The 18,636-nt window shown below is 33.5% G+C and overlaps 1 protein-coding gene across 17 annotated transcripts in view; it reads right to left on the minus strand.

Moving 5' to 3' along the window:
• The window catches only part of VPS13B (vacuolar protein sorting 13 homolog B), a 765,850-nt gene that overhangs the window by 666,677 nt on the left and 80,537 nt on the right, over positions 1 to 18,636 (minus strand). For all 17 annotated transcript variants that reach the window (XR_014236520.1, XM_082364176.1, XM_082364168.1 and 14 more), the window contains 6 exons: positions 15,587 to 15,682; positions 14,990 to 15,112; positions 14,377 to 14,514; positions 13,329 to 13,416; positions 6,920 to 7,111; positions 2,778 to 2,947 (listed from right to left, as the gene is read on the minus strand). Coding sequence is in view for 16 of the 17 variants with exons in the window: in XM_082364176.1 (XP_082220302.1) it covers positions 2,778 to 2,947; positions 6,920 to 7,111; positions 13,329 to 13,416; positions 14,377 to 14,514; positions 14,990 to 15,112; positions 15,587 to 15,682 (807 nt within the window). In the remaining variant the exon portion in view is untranslated. The remainder of the gene's footprint in view (positions 1 to 2,777; positions 2,948 to 6,919; positions 7,112 to 13,328; positions 13,417 to 14,376; positions 14,515 to 14,989; positions 15,113 to 15,586; positions 15,683 to 18,636) is intronic.

Here is an 18,636-nt window from a genome sequence, read left to right on the forward strand (position 1 = left end):
TTATATTTCAGGAGAAAGTGACTGATGTGCAATGCCCTCTATACAAGCTTCAGAGTGACACATTATGCAGTGATATCAAATCATCCTAGAAATGATGCCTTGCTATGGGACTCTCTTACTGTAACCAAATAGAAACACCTTCTACATATTTTTAGGTATATCCCAGATTTCAAAGAATGCCTATTTACTGTGAAATTATCAGTGCCCTTTTAGCTAAAGCTTTTTATTTTTTCAGTCAACTAGAATATTGTCACAACGTGCCTCAGTACACTGAAGGTATTTTCTTAAGCTCAATAATTCACACAAAAAAAATCCTAGATATTCCAGAGCCTTTATCTTCTTTCCCTTTATTCACATTTAGATGACTAAACGACTAAGTGCACTACTCAAGACAGTCTGAAAGATACTCACAATAAGCAAAGTTTGCAGGACAGAAAAATTTCCGATCCACATCATATCTACTAATATTAAAAATGCTAAAGGCTCATAAAGTCCTAAGAATCTTGAGGTAGGCTTGGTATTTTCAGCGTTACAGAATCTTTCTAAGCTTCCAAGTAAATGCAGATAAATTTCAACATGTCCAGGGTATGAACCCAATTAGCAAGCCACCCCTTCCAGCCCTTGAACTTATTCCCATACCTGTAGCTCTCAATGAGGAACAGTATGACCCTCCATCCAGAGGTGTGGGAAGAACAGTTTAATTGTTTTGTCTGTCTTTCATTATCATAATAATAGGGGAACAGTACTGGCATTTAGCAGGCATTGGGTAAAGATGGTAAAACTACATAATACTTCTCTAGTCCAAAAAGCCAATAGTACCATTATTGAGAAACACTGTGCCTAAAAATAAGTTGAAGATACAGTTCTTCCTTTTTGACTCATTAATAATTTTTAAACCATCACGTGTTGAGCAATTACTTTACTAAGGGACTTTATTTTGGATTACTGAGATATAATATACAGTAAAGCACAAAATCTTAAACATAGAGTTCAACAAATTTTTATGTATGTAACCACCGCACATTTCAAGCACCCTAGAAGTGTCTCCTATATCCCTTCTCAGGTAACATCAAATCCCCACCAGGGGTGGCCACTATTCTCACTTCTGTCTGTTCTTTGACTTCATTTAAACAGAATCACACAGTACATACTCATGTCTGCCTTCTTTCATTCAACATATCTCTGAGAATTATCTACTGTTCACTCTTTGAGTCAACACTTATCATTATGGAATGACTCTCTTTACTTCTATCAATACCTCTTGTCTTAAGCTCTACATTTTCTGATATTAAAATAGCCACTCTATCTTTCCTTTGATTAGCTCTTAAATGATGCATCTTTTTCCATCCTTTTATTTCTAGTTTGTGTTATAGTTTTCAGCTACAGAATTTCATTTCATTCTTTTTTTAATGGATTGAGGTCTTTTGAAATCCTCCACTTTTTTGTCTCTTTCTTGAACTTATTAACCATAGTTACTTTAAAGTTCATGCCTATACTGTCATATTTTAATTCTTCTCCACTAAAATTTTCCCCAGATGATCTCTTTACCCAGCAATACAATGAACGACTATGAGTGGTTGATAGAGAGCAAATATACAAAATGAAACTGATATATCTTAATTCTCTGCCATACTTCCATAAGTTCTTTTTATTTAAAGTTAGGACTATTTTTACTTCTATAATCATCATCATGTCACCATTAAAAGAAATATAACCCCTAAAATAATAAATTAAAGATAACAGATAATACCTTATATGTATATGGCAGACTTAGAAAGCAATACATTGTATATGGACCTAAAATATTAAGCATCTAATAAGTCCTCATTAAGAAACACAGTAATAATCACTGGGTTCCTAATATGTGCAAAATGGTTTACATGCATTATTTCACTGAATATTCAAAATCATTCTAGGAGCTAGGTACTTTGGGGGAACTGCTCTATGCCAGCACCCAGACAATCTTAAAATCCATGTAGCCCACAAGGCAAGGCTAAAACACACAAGACCTAAGCCTTGGTGGAGCACCCTATGATATTATCAGAACAGGGGAAAATAGGTGGTCTTGTGCAGAACTGGTGAAAGACCATTTCTCAGTCGACTTCTCATCTTGAGAAATGCTGCTATGGGGAAATTTTCTCATCAGCATCCCTCATTCACGGGGCTTTCCATCTACTCTCTCAGAGTACAGCTGTAGGCTATATAAATGCTTAGCTGCAGTGTGGAACTGAGTCCTTGTCAACAAGGTATCCTACCATGTGTGCTGCAGGTCATTTGGCGCTCTAGATTCAGGGTTGTCCTGAAAGGGACAAGGCAAGCCAACACCATTACTGATTTACTTTTGCTGTCTATGTAAGTAATAAACTATCTGAATCTATCTGGGCTTGTTGCTTCTTTACTGGCTGACTCTGTCAGCCTACATGAAAAATATAATTTTCTTTTGTTTTTCAGAAAACGAAAACAAGGCTTAGAGATATAAAGCAGTGTCCTAAGGTGTCAGAGCTTGTACATGGTCTGACATCGAGGCAAATGCTCTTCAACATTTCTTTATAGAGCCTTAGCTTGAGGTTATTTTTTTAATCTATTTATTTATTTATATAATATAGATAAATTATTTTCTAAGAATTAATAATCGTAGCTACATTGCTTTAACTTCACCATGGATAACTATTATATATAGACAGATATTCTATTATTTAATCAACTTCCTCTTACAATATCACAGGACCAATAAATATACATGTATGAGAAAACAAGTAGTGAATGACAAAATATACCTTTTCTCCCATAATGACAGGCAGCAAATGATCCAGCAAGTTGAATTCAGCCATGAAAATTGTGAAGGTACATTTGAGGAGAGTAACACTTGTATGTCGAGTAGGAATATATTCCTCCAAAGATGCCACTTCTTCAGGATTCAGCACTGTTTCACTTTCACCCTTAATATCTAAAATGAAATAATAAAAATTCAATGAAAATTTATTTTTAAATAATTTTCTTAATTAACTAAAAAATTAATTAGTTCTCCAAATTTTAAGGTCAAATTCTTTTTTTCAACAATGAAGCAGCCGTAAAAGTGTTGCCTTTAACAAGAATAAATTACTCTAGAAATGTATGTCTTTGCTATGTAAAATTTTGTTTTATATTTTTAAATATTTCTTAAATATTTTAAAGAAATTTTTAATCTCTGTCATTAAAAGAATAACAGCTTCCTTTCATAAAAACACCACTGAGATAATGTAAATTCAAGCCACAGACTAGGAGAAAATATTTGCCATAGACAGACACATAGATAGACATAGGTATATGCACAAAGGACTTGTACCCACAGCATATTAAAAATTAAAAACTACCTAAAAATCAAAAATAAACAAATAATTCAATGGAAAAATGGGCAAAAAGCCTTGAACAAGCAAAAGATAATATATCCAAATGGTCAAAAGTTATTTCAAGAGCAAGTTAACATCGTTAGGTATCAGATAACTGCAAATAATGTCACGATGTGGTAGCACTACACATCCACTGGAAAAGCTAAAATGAAAAAGACTAAGAATACTAAAAGTTGGCAAATATGTATCAGCAAACTTTTTCTATAAAGAGCCATATAGAAAATACTTTAGGGGAGACTTCCCTGGTGGCGCAGTGGTTAGGAATCCGCCTGCCAATGCAGGGGATACAGGTTCGAGCCCTGATCCGGGAAGATCCCACATGCCGTGGAGCAACTAAGCCCATGGCCCACAACTACTGAGCCTGCACTCTAGAGCCCGCGAGCCACAACTACTGAAGCCCATGCACCTAGAGCCCATGCTCTGCAAGAAAAGCCACCGCAATGAGAAGCCCGTGCACCACAACGAACAGTAGCCCCCGCTCACCACAACTAGAGAAAGCCCAAGCACAGCAATGAAGACCCAATGCAGCCAAAAATTAATTAATTAATTTTAAAAAAAATACTTTAGGCTTTGTGGGTCATACAGTTTGTCCCAATTACTCAATTCTGCAACTGTAGTACAAAAGCAGTCACAGACAAAACATAACTGAATGAGCAAGACTATATGTTCCAATAAAACTTTACCTATGAAAACTGAAAATTAATTTTCACATAGTTTTCATGTGTCACAAAATATCAATCTTTTTTGTATTTTTTCCAACTATTTAAAATGCAAAACCCATTATCAACTCATAAGCTGTACAAAAAGAGGTAATAAGTCATAATTTGCCAACCCCCTGATCAAGGGCAACTAAAACTCTCCTACACTGCTGGTAGGCGTGTAAAGTGATTCAACCAAATTGAAAACAGTTTGGAGATATTTACTAAAGGTGAACATATATGATCGTTTTACCTAAGTGATTCCACCCTTAAATTCCCAACAGAAATGAGTATATATGTTAATCAAAAGGTATGTACTAAAATGTTGGTAGCATCACTACCATAATAACCAAAAACTAGAAACTAACCAAATACTCATCAACAGTAAAATGGATAAATAAGTTATGGTATATTCACAAAATGGGATACTAAAAAGAAATGAGAATGAATCCCACAAACATAATGTAAGCTAAAGCCACAGGCAAAAGAGTATATACTGTGTGATTACATTTACATGAATTCTAAAATATGCCAAACTAAATCTAGGATGTTAGAAGTAAGGAGAGTGGTTACCCTTGGGGTTCAGAGTAATAACCAAAAGAGGGCAAGAAGGAGAATACTGGAGTGCTGGTAAGGTTCCATTTCCTGAACAGTTAGTCACATAGATGTGGTTAAGTTTACAAAATTCGCAAAGCCATACCCTTAGTTTTGTGTGCTTTCCAGTATGTATCTTACACTTCAATAACGAAGTTTAAAAAAAAAAAGTGGAGGGGAACTGCTAACTACTCAGAGAACTGCCTGTACAAAGTCAGTTAGCAGCAGTTTCTTTATAGAGATCATAAATATTTCTGAAATGATAAACTGCTTCAAATAAATATTCATTTTCTATAAACGTGTGTGTGTGTGTGTGTGTGTGTGTGTGTGTGGCGTAATTCCACTGTGGAAGAGATTGCTAATTGCAGTCTTTTCTTCTTCCTTTTAGCAATAAAACTCTCTGAATTTTAAGTGAGGTATATGGACTCTGTCTAGAGAATACATTTTCCAGCCTCCCTGGCTGCTGGGTGCAAGGACATGTTACTAAGTTTGGGTCAATAAGATGACAGAGCCATGTCATTAAGTGAAACTACATGCCTACCATTTTCTCTTGTTCCCCCTTCCTGTTGCTTAAAATTAGACACTGTAATGGTAAGCCAACATTGACCATGTAGATGAAGTATACCTCAGAGGATGGTGGAAAAACAAGATAAAAGGAATTCTGGGTCTAAGACCACATCATGAAACAGAGTCACCCTAGTCCCTTGGAGTACCTACCAGCTTGGGTTTTAACATGAGAAAAATTAATTATATACTGTTTTTTGTGTGAACATTAGTTCTCATTTCTCTGGGATAAATGCCCAGGAATGCAGTTGCTGGGCTATATGGCAGCTGCATGTTAAGTTTTTTTAAAAACTGCCAAAATGTTTTTAGAAGTGGCTGTACCATTTTATATTTCCACCAGCAATGAATCAGTGATCCAGTTTCTTCATGTCCTCCCCAGCATTTGGTGTTGTCACAGTTTTCTGTTCTAGCCATTCTGTACATACTATCCTAGCACTTATCAGAGTACCTGGCAATGGAGCAGGCATTCAAGCAAGGTGTAAGAAATGAATGCATGAACATATCAAGCACTTATGGCACTATGTTACGTGATTTTACATGCATTAGTCTTTGGAAGTAGGTCCTATAAGCGTATCATTTAGGACAACAGTAAATTTGCTGTGACAAAAGAAAATAACATAAGTGTCAACAAAAACAATGCTTATTTCTCTTTCACTCAACAATCTGAGTCTAGAGGATCCATGGTGCCACCACACTACTGAAGACTTGCGCTCTCTATCTTATTGTTCTGTCATCCTCAGCATGCAGTTTTCATCTCAGAGTTGAAGCTAGCAGGTCCAGCCCTGCCATTATAATTGCTTTCCAGCAAGAAGGAAGGGAAAAAGAAAAAAAGGAAGGCACACTCTTTTCCTTTTAAAGTCCTGTCGCAAAAATTCACATGAAGTTTTGCTCCCATCCAGTAACCAGAACCTAGTCATATGACTGCATTTGGGAAGTGAAGTCTTTATTTCTATCATGAAAATTTCTACCACAGAAATTTCTATTACTATAAGAGGAGAATGGATACTGGGGAGACAATTTAACCAACTCTATCGCAATAATTAAACTCATAGAGATAGAGAAATGGAAAAATCAGTGATGTTGATTACTTCCTAAGGTCAGTAAGAAGTGGGGGTCAGAACTCAGCCTGATGCCACAGGCTGAGGTCTTTATTATTCTATACTCCCTCATTATACTCTTATGTCCTGCTCTAGAGTGCTTCATTGCATGAAAAGGAAATTTGTGTTTTATGAAACTGTGATAACCATATCTTTGTACCGTGCAGAAAATATCAGTCACATAGAAAATTTTTTTTACCAGTAGGACCTAAGTTTTCTTGAATGTTAAATTCATATGCTTAAAACCCATCTTCTTCATGTCTCCTCCTTAGAATCCACTAAAGTGGAAAAATGGTCATATTTCAGGAGTATACAAGGGAAAGAGTATCAAAAAGGTGACAATACAATACTGACAAATGCTGGCAAAAAAAGCACATACTTATGCAAATAATTTTCGAATACCAACCTCTCCCATAACTTCCACATGTAAGTTTACTCTTTAAATTAACAAGTAAATATATGACAATCAGATAGGCAAAACATACTAAAAACGTTAAGTTAGCAAAATACAACAAATTGGATTATACAGTCATTCAAATCAACTGGCAAGAGATTCAAAATTAAGCCAAAAACAAACCTGGTTTTAGTCTACTATATGGTTCATATTCGTGTTCCAAGGCACAAACAATCATTTTTAAAATTCTATGTACTGCACTGCTATCCAAGCGAAAATCAAGAGGACCTATAACAAGGCTTTTGGTAGACTTTTCCTGAAGTGTTCCCAAATCTTCACTTTTCCCTGAAGAAAAGTCTTGTTGATTTGCAGAACCTACAAGAAGCCAAAATTATATTAACAGGTAAGCATCAATCAGATACACCAAATATATATTTTAATATTTCTCTTATCTTTTTAGCTTAGAGCTTAATGCCTTAAAACCAATTCTACATCAACTGGATACACAGAACCCTGCTGATCTATATTTTTCTTTATGTAGATGAGAGGATATTATCAACAAAAAACAGATGATTTAAAAAACAATTATTCCTGTTATCTATTTAATGTTATAAGATGTGCTATAAAATTGAAATGGTCATTCTTAAAAAATTATTCTCTAAAATCTAATTGGCCTATACCCAATAATTCTATACACAATACTATTAGGTTGACTGGGAAAGGAGACTCTCGAAGAAGTTGCATTTTACTACTATTTTATCTTAGAAGTTACATGGAAAAATTGATTGCTTAAAACTACATGTTCAAAGGCGCCTCGTGAGTTTTCTAATGACCATGGAAGTAAACAACAGGTATTACCCGCTTTGAACTTTTTCCAGAGTAAAATCATTAAGGCCATGCTCCACAGGGTGGAATCCAATTTCCCCAATCCCTTATCTGCCCATATGTCGAAGAGGAACCAAGGCTGTCTTCTAAAGAAAATCTTAGCTCTACCTACAGGTATTTCTCCTTATCTAACCTGTCCACACCTTAGAGATTTGGTTTTAATATATAAATTCACTATTTTAAGTGATAACATACAGTAAATTTTACTTCTTAAGTCTTATGTTTATTCAAACAAAAATAGGGAAGTAAAACTTTCCAGCATTTACTACCTTTAGAATCTAGGAAGGCCCAGTTAAACACAAAAATCCTATATCTACACCTTTTAGTAACTCTTTCAAAAATACATTTCCTTCATTTCAAACAAAGGAGTTCAGTTCAATCTCTAGTCCCAGTACCAGAGACAAAAAAATAATTAAATTTATTATTCATATATTCTTTTCTTTAAAAAAACATTTTTTTAATTTATTTATTTATTTTTGGCTGCGTTGGGTCTTCTCTGCTGCGCGCAGGCTTTCTCTAGTTGCGGTGAGTGGGGGCTACTCCTCGTTGCAGTGCGCGGGCTTCTCATTGCGGTTGCTTCTCTTGTTGTGGAACACAGATTCTAGGCGCACAGGCTTCAGTAGTTGTGGCACATGGGCTCAGCAGTTGCCGCTCGCAGGCTCTAGAGCACAGGCTCAGTTGTGGCGCACGGGCTTAGTTGCTCTGTGGCATGTGGGATCTTCCCGGACCAGGGCTCGAACCTGTGTCCCCTGCATTGGCAGGCAGATTCTTAACCACTGAGCCACCAGGGAAGTCCTCATATATTCTTAACAAGATGACTACACGCAGACTTAAATGTCACAAATAAAACATACAAAGTTAATCTTAAACATATTTTATGATACACATAAATAAGAGTCACATTATAAATTAGGTATAAATAGCATACCATTAACATAAAAAAATACTACTTTCCATAGCTAAACCAGACATTTCTAGAGTTACCTGTTAGGATGAGGTAGCTTGAAGATAACCAGAAGGACTCTGGTTGCAAATCAAAATATTCAAAAACAAGGAAAATATCCTGCTTCAAGTCCTGTAGAGGCTATTAGGCTTCTTTAAAAAATGTCAATTTACAAGAAGACCCTTCTTTTAGACATCAGATTGTCTCTAAAACAATAGAAGTCTAGAGGCTTCTATTCTTTTTTTCAGATAATGCAACTTGCTTATAATGCCAGTAGCTTATCTAAAATGTAGAACTGTGACTGGCTTTTAGCTATTTCTTTTCAGCAAGGTATTTACTTGTGCCCACCCTCAATATGTTTGGTCACTCCAGCCGCCTGAATGTTTGGCTATTCTTATTAAGAGTCAAGACAATATCAAGTTAGCCTAACTAAAATGAAGGACTTGCCAGTCTCTCCAGGACAGCCAGAGGCAAAAGAACCTGTACTGCCTACATCTGCCCATACCTTTATACCTATTAATAAAAGATAATTCTTCTCCCTATGTGAAGAGGAATCTGCAAGCTACCAAAACAACTCCACCAACCATCTGTGCTGTCAGTGCACAAGGAACTCTACTTTCATTCGTGAGAACTATATATCCCTATGTGTCTTCTTTTACTAGAAATTCACCTGCTTTCTTTCCCCACTGGTTCTCATTAAAGTTTGCTTGTATTTAACTTATACCTTATGAGTCTGAGTCTCTGTATAAAACCCATCTTTTAAAGAAAAAAAGTAGCTCTAACCCAGGAACTAGAAAATTAATCCTTAAATAGAATAATTTAGGAAACACAAATGCTTCTACTCCAACATTCCCCTAAATTAACACCAACACTCTCCCAAGACATCTGGATTCAAAAGGGCAACGAACCATGATGCCTCTCTCTCATCCTTTTCCTCAATCCAATAACTAGTTTCAATTTTATCTCTATGTCTCTAAAATATTCCTGTTGTAGATTAAATGTTCAGCTATCTACTTTAAGTCCATAAAAACATTTGCAATAACTTCTTAAATAAAAAAAGACTAAAACTTACAATAATATTTAAAGTTATATTAATAAGAAATAATTTAGTTTCTAAAACAGTGAGTGCTTTCAAGTAGCATAACAAAAATGAAATAATTATCAGAATGCTTATTAATATCAAGCAGCAGCACAAGAAACTTATTAACCGAATTTTTCTTTATATGTCATTTTATAATGTGGGTAAAGTACTACTACATCATTTACCACAACAAAAATAAATAATACAAGTTCTTTTTCTTACTGCATTTACTAGTTTTTTACATTAAGTAAATACTATCATGAACTTACTTAAAGCACACCAATCAAATCCGCTTTCAAAATTTCAGAATCCACTACAAACTTTGTAAAATTATTAGTTTAATATGCATTTAGATACCTAAGACAAAATTTAGGGCACTTTTTGATAATTTGGACTACAGAAACAAATAAATGTCATCACAACAAACCAAGAATTTTAGATAAAATATTTCTTTGAAGAATTCAAAATTAACCTCTTTTGAGAATTCAAAATACTTTTCTTAGGTTTATAAATACTGAAAATTCCACAAATTTCTTGTTCCAAGTAATCCAAGAAAGAAGAAAATCTGAACACGGTAGTTACGAATGCAAGCTGTAGAGTTTAAACTAGCTGGGTTCAAATCCCACATAATAGGTGTGTGATCTTGGCCAAGTTACAAAACCTGTATAGGACTGGCTGTTTCCTCATAAGGAAAATGGGGATATTGTTATCTACTTATAGGGTTATTATGAAGATTAAATTAGCTACTACGTGTAGAACACTCAGAAGAGCGCCTTCCATTTAAAACCATTCAATAAATATTAGCCATTATCACCATCACTATATTATCTGTGAATATAGATTCACAGTGAGAAACACACATATGAAAGCAGCTACCAAAAAGCAGGCAAAGAACAAGTGAACAGATTATTGGGTGAATGAATGAACACATTTTTAATGTACATGTGACATTCACAAGTTAAATTAACAGTGGAATCTTATTATTTACCAAAAAAAACTATCTGCTTGCACAGCTGAGAAAGTATCTGTGTAAGCAGTAAACCAAAAGCAAGAAAATGATTACCACAAACCTAAGAAGAGCAGTTTCTTCCAGTGAGGGAGGGAGAAGACTGTGATGGAAAAGGAACACACAGGAGGCCAGCAATGTTGACACTGTCCTGTTTCTTGGCTTGTGTGGGGAATACACAGGTGTTTCTATTTCTTTGCTATTCTGTACATAAATGTATAGAACTTTTCTGTTTGTATGTTATGATCTAACATTTTGTTTTAAAAAAGTTAAAGACTAAGATATCTATACAATGCACACTATTCACAGGAATGGAATATGTGAAAAATGCAAAAAGTAGCAAACTACCAGCGTCTCAGGCAGAAAATATATAAGCACCCTAGCAAATATAAATCATGTTTCAATCTTTTAAAAACTTTAGAAACAAATATATACAAATAAAATTTTCAGTGAGAGGTTTCCTTTACTTGATAGGCAGACTACTTCATACTCCACCTCACAAAATACCAAATTCACAGCACATGTGTAAGACATCATACTAAACAAGAGGAAACCTACCAGCTTACATTTGGTAACTACAACACAATAAAAATTTGCAAAGTTCTTAGAACAGAGACTTCTGAATTGTACTTTCATATACAGGTATCCCTTGTTTTTCGAAAGTTAGCTTTAGGCCATTTCACTTTTACAAAAGATCAGTTTCCCTAACCAAAATAAATCTGAAAAGAATTTCCACTTTTACAAAAAAAGGTGAAAATAGCATTCACCACTTGTTTTGCAGCGAAGCATTACAGAGGCAGCACAAACCCCCAGCGTCTAGAGTGGCACCAGCAAACTCCTTCCCCAGGAACTATACTCAGAATCTCAGTATCAAGCCACCACAGCTTTGAACTGTGTCTTTGAGCATACGCGCTTTTCTCAATTTATTTTGCACATCCGTTAACAAGATCTGTCCTAAGGTAACTGCTTCTTCACTTTACACCATTTCGGATTACCAAAGGTTTCATACGAATGCTGTAGTGGAGGAAACCTAACACATACAATTGACTCCTGAGCATCTCCACCAATGTCCACGGGTATCTCAAAACACACCTTTTCCTCCAAAAATCTTCCTTTTGTGTCTCTATGTTCCTTGGTGGTTATCATTATCCACCAAATAACTGAACAGCAAAATCTGATCAACTATTTGAATTTTATTTTTAAATAAAGCAATGTGAAGGCAGTGAAGATTTTAAGCACAGAATTAAACCAGTCTGATTGCAGTATAGATTATAGGAGGGCAAGAGTGGAAGGAGATAGCCAGTAAAAAAGCTATTAGAATCTAGAGATGGTAACAGATTGGATGAGAGCATTAACGGTGAAGCTTAAGAAAAGACAGATTCTAGATAGATTCTAGAGATAAAATTTGACAAAATGTGCTGATGGGTTGGATGCTAGGGGAGAAGTGTGTCATGATTCCCAGATTTCCAGCTTGTGCAACTAGAAGACAGTAGAAAATTCTTCCAGTAAGAGAACACTGAAAATAGGGGAGAAGTAGTAGGTGGTCATGAGGGTTTTAATAATTCAATTTCAACATATTCAATTTTGAGATATTTGTGAGACACAGAAGTAAAAATGTCAAGTGTGCACTGGATATATTTAATTCTAGATCTGAAAGAATAAGTTTGGACTAAAAATACAAATATGGACATCAACAACATATAGAAGGTACTCAAATCCATGAAAACGAATAAGATTACTTCAGGAAGAGTTTAGGGGAAGAAGTGAATCCAGGTTTGACCAATGAGAACACCAACATTTAGAAATCCATTATGAAAGGAGGAAGCAGAAAATTACAGTTCTTTCCTTCTGTTTTCATCTAACAAAACTTAACGATCCTTCAAAATCAACTCCTCTGTGAAGCCTTCAACCCCACAGACAAAGGTAGTCCCCTTCTCACCTGGACCTCTTTTAGCTGTCTGTTTACATTACTGTCCTTAACATGCTATATTAGAATCACTTATTTAAGTGCATAAACACTACCTATTGGTTTCTTGAGAAATGCTTTGGTCTCCTTTGCATTCACAATATCTAACTCATCCCCTGAAACAAAGAAATAATTTATCAAAATATGAAAAATTAACAAAAAATGGTGACCCTATTTTGACTAAGTTTTCAATATGAAAAAGGCTGGAATAATAAGCACAACACAGTATAGTTAAATTTCTGAAATCGTTTGATTACTAAAATGAAACACATAATAAAATAATAAAAGACTGTGTCCATAGTTTCTAGAAGAATATATTTCTATTTTTCTGTTTGAAACAACAAACTCCTTTTTTAATAAAAAGATGTATATAACCTTCAAAATGTATTTAATACAGAAAAGGAAATGTTTATGCTCTTTGACAACTTAATATGAAATTTGATGTATCAAAATTTTTAATATTTGGTAATATTAGAACTAATTCTAGTTGATTATACAAAAATCTTTTCAATCAGCTGCACAAAGAAAGGACTAAAAATGTTAAGAATCTAAGAAAATTCTAACATGACATTAAAATTAAACCATTCCGCAAAGTAACAGAAGGTAACTCTGATGTAACAGAGTACAATCAGTCAAGGACCAATTGATTCTGAAGAAGTCTTTGTTTCTGTTGTTCAAGGAAAAGCAAACATAAAGGAAAGAAACCAGTACCTTTGCCACTGGTGTTCTCCATTGTATACAGGTAATCCATGTAAAAAGCCCCGAACCTTTGCATTCCAGCTATCTCAGTGTATGTCTCCTGCCAACAAAGCAAAGCAAACAGAACATACATTGTATAGAACAGACTTTTGAGTTTAAAACCTGATAGATCAAGAATCAGACATATATCCTTATGGAGAACGTGTACCAACTCATAGGATTAGCAAAACAGAAAGAAGAACAGAGGTTACACAAAGAATTGGCTTCTAAAAAACGTAGTGTTACCTCTACTATGGACCATACAAAAGGACATCTATAATTCTACTAGACAATTTGACCACTTTGTCAATAATGTCTGGTTAATGAATACCTACAGTGGAGTAGGGCAGTACGGTCTTGACCTTTATCACCATCACAAAACGGTCTAATATATACTCTCAAATAGAGTTAATCCTTAATATTTCAGTACACTTATGTGAAACAGTTCAAACACTAAAAATATACTAAAATATTTTTAAATGTATGTTAATTATGCAGATAAAAATTAAATTCTTTACTTTCAACTATAAAAGTAAGTCTGTACAATCAATGTAAATTATTGATTCTATTATACTAATCTTCAGGAACTTCTTTTGAGTTTTTAAATTTATTCCATAAAAAGTACATTAAAAAAAAAAAAAAGTACATTAATATAATCTTACATGAAAAATTCAAACACTACATATAGTAAAATGTGAAATTCTTCATTTCTTTTCATTAATCCCACACTTCAAAAGTAACTGAAATTAAAAGAAATAATTCTACATGTTTCCTCCATGACTATTTTAACAGTAGGGAATGGATAAACTAACAGTGGCTGCATGCTATATAAAAGTAGAGATCTTTGTGCACTCCTCAAACCTCTCTAGATATAGAAGGCGGACAAAAATATGCTAGATGTTTCAATAAACAACTAGCATTCAGAATATATTACTGGAGAAGAAACATCAATCACAAGTATTCACACAAAGTGTCCACCCCAGCACAACCTAGAATTTGGCTCAAATATATATTCTCTGACCTTATGATTAGCTGCATCCAAGATAAATTCTGCATGAGTACCATTATTTTCTGGGCTTCGGTAATCAAACAATGAATTTGTGAGGTATGTCAAACCTTTCATATTCAAATTTTCACCACAAATGAAAAAACAGGCTTCCTGAAAATAAATGCAAAATTTTTGAACAGGAGAAAAAATCATTAGACAGTTAAAGAAAATAAAACCTTGGTTTTATAACACCAATTCAGCAGTCAATAGAAATCACACTACAACTTGAGGTCCTGTAAAAAGACAAGGCATGCTGCCTCCATTTTCACTGCCTATTTTGGCAAAGAACATTTTAACAAACCAAAGAGGAACTCCAAGTAGCTGCCATAAACAAGAAAGAAGAAACATTTATGAATTGGAAAGTATTTGGAACTACTGTCGGTGTTAAGTACTACCAACTTTCTAAATTCCCCTGAGCTCTATAATTTCTTACAGGGGAAAACAGTAAAGTTCCCCTCTCAAGCCAAAGATATATGTAGTCTAACAGATTTTTTGGTATGGTTAAACACTTCAATAAGCACCTCATTATCCCTGCATTCTATCCAAAAAAAAAAAAAAATGGAGGAAAGGGGAGATTTTGACTTACGGTTTCACTTCTATTCATACTCTCTTCAAAATCTTTAACACCCATAATTCCTTTAAGGCACATGGCTCTGCAACCTACAAAACCAATCTGGCAATCAAAGAAAGGCTCTCCCATCATAAGGGCCTATAAGAGGAAAGGAGATGTTATGAACCTGAATTTCAATAAAAATGTTACAAGCTTTCCTTGTAGAATTTCTAAATTAGTTGAAACATCTTTAGGATTATGACCTTTCCAAATTTATTCTCCTCAGATCACACATCCTATTAAAATAAGAAATATCTTACTTGTCTCTGTATCCTCAAACCTTTGTATCCTCAATGACTGGCACTTCAAGAACATTAATCCACACATACATATGAGCACACACAAGTCAAATGACAAAATGAAAGAATAAATTAATGTTGCATATTATGGTAAAATCTTTGTTAAAGAATAATTATTTCAATTAATACTACTGATCACTAAAATAGAAATATAAAGCTATAAATACATTTTTAAATATACTATTTATGATTTTGAAAACCTGTATTTATTAAATATTAACCTTAAGGACCATTACAAAGATTTTTAAAAGTATATTCAGTGTTGATGGATTACCTCAACTGTAGTTCCTTCTTGTTCCCAACACAATACTTCTTTAGATTTTACTTTTTGAGGGCTGTAATAACTACTCTCAGCTTGCATTTCAGTGAGCTATGAAACAATATAAGAATATTAAGTAAGTCAAATTAGTATTAAATGGCAATAAACTGTCATTACTATGATGAATTGGTGGAAACAAGGCCAATTTTAAGATTCGGGAAATTAAATTATGAAGCAGGAAAACAGGTGCAACAAAAACAGCTGTAACAGATTATCCATGGTATAAAGGTTGAATATGCTAGTCTAATAAGTTCATATAGAGAATATAAATACTCCTTTTTGTTAATAATATTGCTTAAAATGGTGAAAGCTATGTAGCTATAACAGTCCCCTAGTCATAAAATGACTCATATATTCTGCCAAAAATTTACATATATTTTAACATCAGTTCATTTTACATTCACTAATATATTCAATCAGGTTTAGTTCAATAATTTATAAGATTTCTACCTATTTGTAATCAAAAAGAAAGCTGTGAAGAAACACAGAGATTCAACAAAACTTTTTTAGTTCTATGAGGGAGGCAGATTCAAGGGCTTTACTTTCAAAGTACATCATCTCACAGCATGTGTCACAGACTCATTCAATCGTGCAAATACTCACTGAGTGCCTGCTAGATAACAAGTACTGATACAGATGCTGACAAAAAATATATATATATACTCTTGCTCCCCTGAAACTTACAGCATATTATTTCTACGTATCCAAAAATTAGATAATTTGATTTATTTTTAAAAGCTCCTTTTCTAAATGCAATGTAGTATCCTAGTTTGGATCATGTTACAGAAAAAGGTCATTATGAAATTAAAGTCTGGAATTTAACAATAATGCACCAATGTTGGCTTCCTAGTTTTGACAAAAGAACTGTGATAGCGTAAGATGTTAATAAGAGGGAAAACTGGGTAAGGAGTGTATGTGAACTCTCTGTACCATCTGTGCAACTTTCCTGTAAATCTAAAACTATTCCAAAATAAAGATGTTACTTTAAAAAAAAAAAAAGTATTCTGCTCATGTTTGCTAATGATTCAGTGAGCCTTATTCGTGTGAAATGGATATATTCTTCAAACTTAAATGCAAAGTCAAAGATCACATTTAAAAAAAAAAACCAATATTTAACTTAGGTCATATAGAACTTATTGAACTGAAAAGCTGTAATTCTAAGCATGATAACCTCTTTATACTGGGAATCAACTAATTATTCTCATTTTTTATACCAATGAGTTTTTATATAATATAAGCCTTTATTTCTTGGATGCTTCTAGAACTGGTATACACAATGTTATTTCAAAGTACAGTTCTATAATCTAAAATGCTTAAGTAAAATTGAATATTTTAAACTTGATTGCCCTTCAGCTGTCTACAATTATTGTAGAAAAAAAGCAATTAATTGATTAAAAGGACTCAAACATTACAAGAACAATTTTCAACATTATTTTTTAAATGCTACATTTAATTTGGCATGATTTTTGTTGGATTGATATCAACTGTTCAGAATGCTAATGTAGAAACATGACCTTATTTTCTGACCAAAATATGAACCACAAATTAATTCCATACATTCTTTAAACCCAAGCTGAACAATAATTCTAATGTTTTCCTCCAAAATATCAACATATTTCCCTTAGAGAAACCTTAGAGAGACATAAATGTTTCAAATTTTTTTTAAAGATATATTGACTAATGACAAATACTACCCCAAAAGTCTATAAAAGTTTTGTATATAAATGCCTGTTTTGACGGACTCAGTTTAATTACAATTCTTCTCATCAGTGAAGTTAACAGAAATGTACCAGAATAATTTCAAATTTAAAAGTAAACATGTACAAGTCACCAGAAAAGATAGTACTTTACTAGCAATCCCTGACTTCCCTCAAAAACTTAAATTAAAAATAATTTCACTTGGATCATCTAAAACTGGCAAAACATCTAACAATAGTTGGCAACAGTTGGCTCTTTATTATACATTTAAAGGGTTTATTGTTTTATCATTTTTATTTTGCAGATTGACCCATATCCCTTTAATTTAAACAAAGCTAAATCAGTGAATTTCAGTTGCAAAATTTTTAATAAAATAAAATAATAATTTGTTTCAAAAATTCAGAAATAATAAACAATGGTGTCAAAATAGTAGAAGTAATGTTTACATTTTTTTATCATTTCTGCCCCAAACTATTACCAAAAGAAAAAATCTTTCAAGCTAATCAAGCCATGACTAAACTTTTGTTGAAACTTATTGTCTATATTTTTTAGCTTTTGTCAGATTAGAAAATATGGAATAATTTTAATTAGAAAAATCTTTAAACACTATTTTTAAATAGTTTTAATCTACCATCTGCTACAGTTATAAATTATATAGCTTTACTACTGATTGAAAAAGTTTATTTCAAGCAGTTAAACAATCTAAGCTAAAGTAAAAACACCAGAGCAGAAACTTGATTTTTCTTTGCTACATTTCCAGTATGTAACAGTTGCCTGGAATAGTACCTGTAATACTACTTCACAGGTTGGACACATGAGTTTATCTTTTTCAGAAAAATGCCTCCATAAAAAAATAAACCCACAAAGACAAATAAAATCAAAGAAAAAATAATCTAAAAGAGGGTCCAAAAATTTTAAAAAACGGTAAGCAGATAAGGAGATGGGTAGATGGATAGATGATGGATTTCTTCAACAAACATTTATTTGTTGAATATGTACCAGACAATTTCCAAGAGCTGGAGACACAACTGGTCTTTTTTAAAGTTACCACTTACTGGGTTTGGAGTACTATCAAAAAAGAATAGCCACTATCTTCTGAAAAGGTTATTATTCCTTCATCTGTCTGATGGACATCTAAGTTGTTTCAACTTTTTGGCCATTGTAAATAGTGCTTTTATGAAGACTCAGGTACATCTATTTCCTCGAGTTCAGTCTTCAATTCTTTTTAGTATATACCTAGGAGTGTGATTGTTTGGTCATATGATAATTCTATGTTTAACTTTTTGAGGAACTGCCAGTTTTCCACA

This window comes from Balaenoptera borealis (assembly GCF_965194805.1).
Source record: "Balaenoptera borealis genome assembly, chromosome: 17".
In the NCBI taxonomy this organism is placed as follows: domain Eukaryota; kingdom Metazoa; phylum Chordata; class Mammalia; order Artiodactyla; family Balaenopteridae; genus Balaenoptera; species Balaenoptera borealis.